General features: G+C 52.3%; 1 protein-coding gene across 1 annotated transcript in view; it reads right to left on the bottom strand.

Annotated features, from left to right (window-relative positions):
- The window catches only part of LOC123758407 (probable sodium/potassium/calcium exchanger CG1090), a gene marked incomplete at its 5' end in the record, with an annotated part of 157,381 nt that overhangs the window by 32,945 nt on the left and 113,409 nt on the right, over window positions 1–11,027 (bottom strand). The window contains 1 exon segment of the mRNA XM_069323107.1: window positions 9,861–10,821. Within this exon segment, the coding sequence (XP_069179208.1) occupies window positions 9,861–10,821 (961 nt within the window).

Genomic DNA, 11,027 nt, shown 5'->3' with positions numbered 1-11,027 from the left:
CCATCGCCGGTTACTGTGGTAGGAAGACGGCCAAGAGGAAACACAACATTTAAGAGTACGTAGTTTGTTACCAGTAACAGACGACCAAGAAGCCTGCCAACGGGTAAGGACGGAGGAATGGATAACCGGGTAAAAGTCAGAATATGGAATACCTTTACGAGAGATGGGACAAGAGCGGACAGCTTCCTTGACGACAGCATCCGCATGCTCATTTAAAGACACACCAATATGGCTGGGAACCCAACAAAACTCAACCGACTTAAATTTACTGTGAACAAGAAACAGCCAATGCTGGATCTCGACAACTACTGGATGAACCGGATTAAAGGACCCGAGAGCCATGAGGGCACTACGAGAGTCAACAACAACTACAAAGGAAGACTCACAACGAGAAAGTAAGAGACGAAGAGCATAGAGAATAGCATAAAGCTCTGCTGTAAAGATGCTAGTCTCCGGAGGTAAGCGACACATATAAATGCGATCAGGAAAAACAACAGAGTAGCCAACACCGTCCGCCGACTTAGACCCATCGGTGAAGACAGAAACGGAGCGGGAGTGAGAAGAAAAGTGCTCAAGGAAAAGGCGTTTTAGAACCGTAGGAGGGGTAAAAGCTTTAGTGATACGGGTCTAGGAAGTACAAAACTGCGGAAGAGGGACTCTCCACGGGGGCAAAGAAGGAACAACACGAGGAGAAACATTAGAAATACGAACGGAAAGAGAATCCTGTAGGCGAGATAACCGGACAGAAAGAGGGAGGTGGTGAAGAGGAACAGGAACCGCAGGAGGGGTAAAAGTTAAAGCACAACAGAAGCGAGAGGAAGGATGTTGTAAGGACCGCGCAAGATAGCAAAGACAGTAGCGATCACGGCTGTCCTGGAGAGACAGGAAGCCAGTGTCAACATACAAACTAAGGGCGGGAGTCGAACGAAAGGCACCAGAACTGAGGCGCAACCCAATGTGGTGCAAAGCATCAAGACGGCGAAGAGTAGGAGAAGCAGACGAGTAAGCAGGGCAACCATAATCGAGCTTAGACAGGACGAGAGAGGAATGTAAAGCAAGGAGAGTGTGCCTATCTGCCCCCCAAGAAGTATGGGACAAGACCCGAAGGAGGGTAAGGGCCTTAGAGCACTCAACACGGAGGTAAGAGATATGGGGAGACCAAGACAAATGAGTGTCAAGGAATAACCCCAAAAGCATTGCGGAATCTTTGTACTCAAGGGGATGACCATAAAGTGACAAAGAGGGACGAAGAACGACCCGTTTCCGCGTAAAAGTCATGGCACAAGTCTTAGAAGTAGAGAACTTGAAGCCATGATCGGTGGCCCAAGACGACACGGCATCAATTGCAAGTTGAAGCCGACGCTGAAGGAGAGGCGAATCACCACCCTGACAGCAAAGGGTAAGATCATCGACATAGAGAGCGGAGAAGACACCTGAAGGAAGAGAGGAAAGAAGACCATTGAGGGCAACCAGAAAAAGAGTAGTGCTCAGAACACTACCCTGGGGCACACCTTCGTATTGCTGAAAAGAGGCAGAGAGCAGTACCAAGGAGCACCCGAAAGGAACGACGAGAGAGGAAGCTGCGGAGAAAGAGAGGGAGATGACCACGAAGGCCAAAAGAATGAAGTTGAGATAGAATATGATATCGCCAAGTGGTGTCGTAAGCCTTTTCCAGGTCAAAAAGGACGGCAACAACGGGGGTCTTCGCAGCAAAAGCAGTACGAATATAGACCTCCAAGTTCACCAGGACATCTGTCGTGCTGCGGCACTTGCGGAAACCAAATTGAGAAGGGGAGAGGAGGGAGAGGAAGTGATGAGTGTTCCAGGAACCACATCAGACGAACGTTAACCAAACGTTCAAAGAGTTTGCAGACACAACTTGTGAGGGCAATAGGGCGAAAGTCCTTAGGGGAAGTACCCAGAGACCCCGGTTTACGAACAGGGAGGACAACGGCATCGAGCCAGTCCTCAGGGACTGACGACGACTCCCAGATCCGATTATACAGACTCAGTAAATACCGAGACATGCACGGAGGGAGATGGCGAAGCATCTCATAATGAATACCATCGGAGCCCGCCGCCGTAGAACCGCAGAGGGCCAGGGCAGAACGAAGTTCAGAGGGAGAGAAGGGATCATTATAGGGAAGCTGAAGACGAGTGCAGAAATCTAAAGGACGAGACTCAAGGACAGGTTTACGAAGAAGGAAAGATTGGGGAAGATGAAGATCAGAGCTAACAGAAGAAAAGTGGGAACCCAGTTCGGAAGTGACCTGCAACGGGTCCGCCACAAGAGTATCATGGAGGTGAAGGACCGGTGAAACATTGGGAACGAACTTACCCGCTATCTTGTGGATACGCTTCCAGATCTGGGGCAGAGGAGTTTCGGACGTAATTGTCGAGACATAAGATGCCCAACATTCACGTTTAGCTGTACAGATGGCCCTACGGGCAACCGCTCTCGCTTTCCGAAAGAAAAGAAAAGAATCGGCCGTCTGCCGACGACGGTGCCTCTTCCAGGCTGCACGCTTACAGCGGACAGCCCGAGCACAACTCGCATTCCACCAGGGAACGCACTTCCGCGGACCCCGAGAGGAAGAGCGAGGAATAGAGCGGAGGGCAGCGTTGAAGACAGTGTCATGAAAAAGGAGGAGATCATGAGGGAGAGGCAGAAGGGAGAGGTCATAGAGAGCAGCACTGAGGGTAAATAGGTTCCAGTCCGCCTTAGCAAACTGCCACCTAGGGAAGGAGAGGGAAGGGCGAAACGAGAAAAAGGAAACAAGGATAGGGAAATGATCACTGCCATGGAGGTCATCAAGAACCTGCCACGTGAAATCTAAGTAAAGAGAAGAAGAGCAGAGAGAAAGATCAAGACAGGAAAGGGTGCAAGTCCGAGAGTCCAAATGAGTGGGCTCACCAGAATTCAGAAGAGACAGGGAAGAAGAGAGGAGAAACGGCTCAAGAAGGTGACCCTGGGTATTCGTCAGAACGTCACCCCAAAGAGAATGACGACAATTGAAGTCACCCAGCAGGAGCACAGGCTCCGGCAAGGAGTCCAAGAGGCGTTTCAGATCAGGAAGAGAAAGCGGGACACTCGGGGGGAGATAAATGGAACAAACTGTGTACCATTTCCCCACAAAGATACGAGCAGCAGAACAATGGAGAGGCAAAGGAAAAAGTAAAGGAACAAAGGGAACATTTTGCGCGAATCAAGAGAGCAGAAGAATTAGGAGCTCCAGCAACGGCTGGGGAAAAGGAGAGAAAGGAATAGCCACGAAAACGACCAGGACGAGCACCAAGCATCGGCTCCTGGAGACAGACACAAAGAGGCGAAAACTGCGAAATCAGAAGTTGGAGTTCCATGAAATTGGCATATTAACCTCGAACGTTCCATTGAAGAATAGACATCGAAGAGAAAGGAAAGGACAATAAAAGAGAACAAGGAAGAAACAAAGGTGAAAGAGCAACACAGCACGTTAAAGAATATCAGGGTCGGGATCAGGGTCAGCAAAGTCAGGGTTAGGGGGCTTGGGTAAACTGAGCAAAGACGGAGGGAAGGAAGTGGGAGAACAGACCAGAGGTGGGCGGGCAGGGTCCGGAGGAGGAGGAGGAGGAAGAGGAGGAGGAAGAGGAGGAGGAAGAGGAAGAGGAGGAGGAAGAGGAAGAGGAGGAGGAAGAGGAAGAGGAGGAGGAAGAGGAAGAGGAGGAGGAAGAGGAAGAGACAACGAAGAGGAGCAGTCAAGGACAGCAGCAGGAAGAGGGGATGTAGAAAGAGGGGAGCTCACCTCAGCAAGGGCAGCAACCGAAAGGGAAGCAGGGGCCAAAGAAACCTCCATAGCAGGAACAGGGGGCGCAATCACTGAAATGGGAGGGGAAGGAGCAACAGAGCCAGAAGTAGGGGCTGAGGAAGAAAGCAAAGCCTTCTTACCCACCGGGGAGGAGGAAGGAGAGGAGCCAGGCTTACGCTTCTGACTTAAAGAGACCGGTGTCCCAGCAGCTACGTACCGGGCAACGGATTCCAGTGTCTCAACAGGAGAAGCTGAACGAGAGCACACACGACGGCCGTTAGGAGAGCGATGGACATCCGCCTGCACCAACAGGCGGCGGGGAGAGCCGATAGATGGAGGAAGAGGATGGGAAGGAGGATCGGAGGGAGACGAGGAAGAAGACACAGGAGACATGACAGACCGGGTAGAAAGAAGAGGAACCCCAGACAGAGAACCAGGAGGGGGACCCCTCGGGACAGAACGCAAAGGAACAGTGGAGGGGTCCAGTTGGCGTATCAGGGTCCAAGGCCCGGAAACAGATGAGAGTCTGAGGAAGGAGGGAAGGATGAGGAGAGGAAGAGCACAACACGCGAGCATAAGAGACGTTAGCATAAGGCGGGAGCCGGTGAACCTGGCGCCTCGCCTCAGGAGAAGATAAACGCTCCCAATGCTTCAAGTTAAGGACAGCTTGTAATGGATACAGGCACGGGAGAAGGTAGGATGGGCCTCACCGCAGTTGAGGCAGCGAGCTTGGGGAGAAGTGCACTCCGATTAAGAGTGACCTTCGCCCCCACACAAAGGACAGAGAGAGACAGTCCCAGAGCAGCGGAGGGCACCATGCCCAAACTTCCAGCACTTGTTACAAAGTCGAGAAGGAATATACTCCTGGACAGAGCACCTAGCACCAGCAAGAATGACAGAAGATGGAAGGGTCCTACCATCAAAGGTGATATTCACAATGCGAAGGGGTTGACGGCGACGACCACGAGGGGGACGAGTAAACGAGTCAACCTGGAGGACAGAATGGCCTTGGGCATCAAGGATATGCCGAATATCATCGTGGCAATCCTGCAGATTCCGAACACCGGTTGCAACATGGGGCGGGAGGAGAATAGTGCCAACACTGGCATTCATCCGAACGTTCTTGGAGACCCGAACAGGGATCTCGCCAATGCAAGATAAGGCAGCCAAGCGGGAAGCTGCATCCTGAGAAGGGGCAGCAATGACACGTGTACCGAGACGAGTGGGGTTGAAGGTAACAGACGCATCCACGGAATCAACAAGATGCCGATGGAGGGAGAAATCGTCAGGAGGCGCAGAATCAAGAGGGAGGAGATCAAAGTATTTGTCCCATGAACCAGGACCAAACAAGGCCCGATACGCGTCAGTATGGGAAGGAATCGAGCGAGTGTGGCCGGGGCGCGAACGGAATTGAGAACCCCCAGAGAGAGAGAGGGGTCAAAAGGTGCAGTAGTCACAATGAAAGACTTAGCCGCACCAGGGGGCGAAGAGGACACCACTGTGGGCTCAAGTCTCGACCCAACCACAGAGAAGGGAGGGGAGCTGGGGGAAGAAGTCAGGATGGTCAAAGGAGGAGCAAGGTCGGGGCCCAATGCAGCGGAGGCTACAGAGCCCGGTCTTCCAAGACAGGCCGACTCGTGGGCTTGGTCGCCCACCCCACGAGCCCGAGAGGGTACAACAGAAACATTTAACGACATAGGTACGAAGACTGATAAATTCATCCACGAATGTGCCCCCATACCACCATGGAGCCACAATTAGAGGCAGGACACCCAACAGGAAGCTATCGCCGATCATGCCGGGGCCCCCTAGGGGTGCATTGCGAGTATACGCCCCACAAACGCCACCTTAAGAACCGTCAGTTCGTCGAGATCGGGTTCAGCGACGAAAGGGGGATTGACAATAAAAGGTTCCCCTCGCTCGAGACGTTGGGTACTACAGTTCTACGGGTGCAAGAGTATGCCTCCTCAAGCACCCGGGCGTCAAAATAGAAGAAGTCCAAAGAAATAATCCAAAACAAGCAAAAGGTCGGCAGGAAACAACAAGCAGATAGGAGAAGAGGGGGGGAGAAAAACGAAACATAATGAAAAGGAAAAGCTATCCAGCACAATTAGAGAAGACAGCAGCAGGAGTGCAAGGCCATAAAAGGACAGAGGACTGTCCCACGGAGCATCACACTCCGGCAGCCGCTATGAAGCCCCCTAACGATGCCAACGGGCCGGATGGGGAGGGGGATCAGTCCGGGAAGGAATCGAGCGAATGCGACCGTGTCGAGAACGGCGTTGAGAACCCCCAGAGAGGGGGTTAAAAGGCGCAGTTGTCACAACTAGAGACTGAGCCGTGCCAGGGGACGAGATGGTCACCACTGGGGGCTTGGGGCTCGACCCAACCACAGAGGAGGGAGGGGAAGCTGAGGGGAGTAGTCAGAAAGGTCAAAGGAGGAGCAAGGTCGGGGCCCAATGCAGCGGAGGCTACAGAGCCCGGTCACGACTTGGGGGCTTGGTCACCCACCGCACGAGCCTGAGAAGGTAAAAGAGGAACAGAATTCGACACGAGTACGAAAAGAAAAACATTCATTCACGAATGTACTCCCACACCCACCATGGAGCCACAATTAGAGGTAGAACACCCAACAAGAAGCTATCGCCGATCATGCCGGGGCCACCTAGGGGTGCGTCGTGAGTATACGCCCCACAAACGCCACCTTAAGAACCGTCAGTCTGTTAAGATCGGGTTCAGTGACATAAGGGGGATTGACAATAAAAGGTTCCCTTCGCTCAAGACGTTGGGTACTACAGTTCTACGGGTGCAAGAGTATGCCTCTCAAACACTCGGGCGTCAAAACAAAAGAAAGCCAAAACAATGATCAAAACAGGCACAAGGTCAGCAGGAAATGACAAGAGAAAGGAGAATAGGGGGGGGGGAGAAAAACGAAACAAAAGTAAAAGAAAAAGGTGTCCAGCAGAATTAGTGGACAGCAGCAGGAGCACAAGGCTACAAAAGGACAGAGGACTGCCTTAAGGAGCATCCCGGCAGCCGCCCACCAAGCCCCTCCACGGCAACAACGAGCTGGACAGGGAGGGGTGATCCAGCAGTAGTATATCAAGGCTCTCATACTCCACTACTGAGGCTGTTGGGGTTAATGACAACTATGGCAACATATTTTACATGGCGAATGACAATTTTGAACAACAACAAAAGCAGGCATAAGGTAACAAAACAGGAGACAGGCAGCAACACCAATACTGACGAAGAACTAGGCTGGCGTGCTTGTGGTGGGGGAAGGGCCGAGTAAGCTGTGGGGGATATGGGGTAAGCTGTGAGGGTGTGTGAGGTAAGCTGTGTGAGGTAAGGTGTGTGAGGTAAGCTGTGGGGGGTAAGCTGTGGGGTGTTACATATCCCTAGTTATGGATACTCAATATTTAATGTAAAATAAATTATTGTAAAAAATTTTCTTCATATATATATGTGTATGCTTTTTTGTAAGGTGTAGTAGAAGATGGCAGGAGAGTTTGGAGCAAGGAGCGGCCTTGCTTGTTGCCCTGTCTAATACCTGACCATTCCTGCTCAACTTCTCGACCAGGAAATTGGACATGTTCACTTGTGGAGTTGCCAGATGTCACCTCTTAAATAATGCATACTTCAGTATTTACCTTATATAAATTTATTGCATTTTTGATTATGTCTATTACATGTTGCAATTTATATTTGATTTCATCTTATGTCTGTGTTAGCACGATTGAGTTTCTCATCGAATTATTTGAGATTTATATAAAGAGCTCGCTTGCCCTTGAGGAGTGGGGGGGGAGGAGTACTCACCTAGTTGTACTCACCTAGTTGTGCTCGCGGGGGTTGAGCTCTGGCTCTTTGGTCCCGCCTCTCAACCGTCAATCAACAAAATTCTGTATTATGGAGTATATACTGTAGGAGTATTCTATTCTGTAAGGTAGATTTATTATCTATGGAGATTTTCTTGTGTATTTAAAGCCAGTTAATTCTCTCGTGTTTGTGAAGTGAAATTATTTTTGTGTAAGATTGAAAAACGTGCATAATAATTTTTGTGTTTAATGATGATATATATTTTATTATGTGTATGTTTATTTCACCTGATCTTTTACATTTATATTCCTGTGCTACATAGGGGCACTCTGGTGCGACTTTTGTTTAGAGGTCGTGAACTTACACTAGACTAGAATTTACATCACTATCCAGTGTCACACAAGCTGTGCGAACTAGCTAGGTACCCTGGGGGGGGGGGTAAGCTGGGGGTGTGGGGTAAGCTGCCAGGCTGCCCCTGCACCCCAGAGCGCCTGGAGTGCGCATCTTAGTCTCAAGGTGTTCATTGTTGTGCGAGAAAGAGTCATTAGTTACTGGAGACGAACCTGAAATGTAGAATTAAGAAAAATAACTGTACGGGGCGCCAGAGGCAGCGTCTTCACGAGGAGATATTCCTCTATGTCAGAGATTTGGCAGCACGCCCGGGGGAGCCCCCCCCCCCTTCCCCCTCAAACGGAACATGTCATTTTGACGAATAAAACCTAAAAACTGATGCACTGAAACTTTTAGCGGCTCGCAACATTGACGTGACGTCCCGTTTTCTATTGGTGGCTCCTCGGTAGGGTTAGGTTCGGGCAATTTAGTACGTCAGTTTAGTGTGGTTGTGAACGCTCGAGAGGACGGGCTGGTTGAAGGACGAGCAGTTAGTGTCCAAGGTGTACCGTGCTAACGGCTCCTAAGTGACTTATTGTAAATGAACTGTTCCAGCTAACTGTTGCAGGTGGCGGAGGTGTGACAGACACACAGGTTGTGTAGTGTCTCAACAGGTCGCTGGGTGGAACACCCGGTTCCTAGGACACGGGGCGGGTCACCGGGACACTGGGACGGTCACCGGGACACGGGGCGGGTCACCAGCAACACCTCCACTACTCAGGGATGGCCGGCGATGATGTGACCATCCCAGTGTTCCTCCGCGGAGGCCCAGAACCGTGGTGGAGGAGCCAGGCCTCCTTGGTGGTCCTCCTGACGGGGTAATGTGACAGGAAGTTGACGCTACACACTTGCAGAGAGGGAAGCCTCTCCGGCAGTGTTCACACTACTCTGACCAGTTTCTGAAGGTTCTTGTTACGTAAGCTGCTAGGCTACCCGGCGGGTTATCCTAGACGCATTGATTTCAAGTGTAGATTTGGGACTACTTTCTGTCTCAAGGGTCCCGCGCGCCTGGCACCCAGGCCTCTTCTTCCTCCAAGAGCCACGGGACACAGCTCATCCCTCCTGTCTGAGGCCCAGTACAACCCTTCCCCCTCAAGCTGGACACTGGCCACAAACCCCTTTCCCCCCTGTGGTGACGCGTCACTACCTTTATCACCCCCTTCCCCCCCACACGGGTCACGCGACACTACCCTTCCCTCCCCCGTGGGTCACGTGACAGCCCCCCTTTCCCCCGTGGGTCACGTGACCACCCCCCCTCCCCTGTGGGTCACACACCACCACCCGGTGACAGCTCCCCCCTCCCCCGTGGGTCACGTGACAGACCCCCTCCCCCGTGGGTCACGTGACAGACCCCCTCCCCCGTGGGTCACGTGACAGACTCCCTCCCCCGTGGGTCACGTGACAGACCCCCTCCCCCGTGGGTCACGTGACAGACCCCCTCCCCCGTGGGTTACACACCACCAGCCGGTGACAGCCAGCCAGCATGGGGACACTTTTCAGCAGGCCGGCAAAGGGCTAACTTCCCGGCACTGTGCCAGAGAAGGTATTGATTTTAGTTGAATTCCGGAGCTAGGTGAAGGTCACTGGTACACGTCTGTCCTGGGTGAAGGTCACTGGTACACGTCTGACCTTGGTGAAGGTCACTGGTACACGTCTGACCTTGGTGAAGGTCATTGGTACACGTCTGACATGAGTGAAGGTCACTGGTACACGTCTGACCTTGGGGAAGGTCACTGGACGTCTGACCTGGGTGAAGGTCACTGGTACACGTCTGACCTTGGGGAAGGTCACTGGTACACGTCTGACCTTGGGGAAGGTCACTGGTACACGTCTGACCTTGGGGAAGGTCCCTGGTACACGTCTAACCTGGGTGAAGGTCACTGGTACACGTCAGACCTTGGGAAAGGTCACTGGTACACGTCTGACCTTGGGGAAGGTCACTGGTACACGTCTGACCTGGGTGAAGGTCACTGGTAAACGTCTGACCTTGGGGAAGGTCACTGGTACACGTCTGACCTTGGGGAAGGTCACTGGTACACGTCTGACCTTGGGGAAGGTCACTGGTACACGTCTGACCTGGGTGAAGGTCACTGGTACACGTCTGACCTTGGGGAAGGTCACTGGTACACGTCTGACCTTGGGGAAGGTCACTGGTACACGTCTGACCTTGGGGAAGGTCACTGGTACACGTCTGACCTTGGGGAAGGTCACTGGTACACGTCTGACCTTGGGGAAGGTCACTGGTACACGTCTGACCTGGGTGAAGGTCACTGGTACACGTCTGACCTTGGGGAAGGTCACTGGTACACGTCTGACCAGGGTGAAGGTCACTGGTAGACGTCTGACCTTGGGGAAGGTCACTGGTACACGTCTGACCTTGGTGAAGGTCACTGGTACACGTCTGACCTGGGTGAAGGTCACTGGTACACGTCTGACCTTGGGGAAGGTCACTGGTACACGTCTGACCTTGGGGAAGGTCACTGGTACACGTCTGACCTTGGTGAAGGTCACTGGTACACGTCTGACCTGGGTGAAGGTCACTGGTACACGTCTGACCTTGGGGAAGGTCACTGGTACACGTCTGACCTTGGGGAAGGTCACTGGTACACGTCTGACCTTGGGGAAGGTCACTGGTACACGTCTGACCTTGGGGAAGGTCACTGGTACACGTCTGACCTTGGGGAAGGTCACTGGTACACGTCTGACCTTGGTGAAGGTCGTGGGGTACACGTCTGACCTTGGTGAAGGTCACTGGTACACGTCTGACCTTGGTGAAGGTCACTGGTACACGTCTGACCTTGGTGAAGGTCACTGGTACACGTCTGACCTTGGTGAAGGTCGTGGGGTACACGTCTGACCTTGGTGAAGGTCACTGGTACACGTCTGACCTTGGTGAAGGTCGTGAGGTACACGTCTGACCTTGGTGAAGGTCACTGGTACACGTCTGACCTTGGTGAAGGGTACCCCAGGAGAAGTACTAACCTTCACAATGATGCAACCCACAACAGCTCCCTAAATCCCAGGTACCTATTT

Source organism: Procambarus clarkii, chromosome 11 (genome assembly GCF_040958095.1).
Source record: "Procambarus clarkii isolate CNS0578487 chromosome 11, FALCON_Pclarkii_2.0, whole genome shotgun sequence".
Taxonomy (NCBI): domain Eukaryota; kingdom Metazoa; phylum Arthropoda; class Malacostraca; order Decapoda; family Cambaridae; genus Procambarus; species Procambarus clarkii.
Note: the sequence above shows the minus strand (reverse complement) of the source record. Positions and strands in the feature narration are given on the sequence as shown.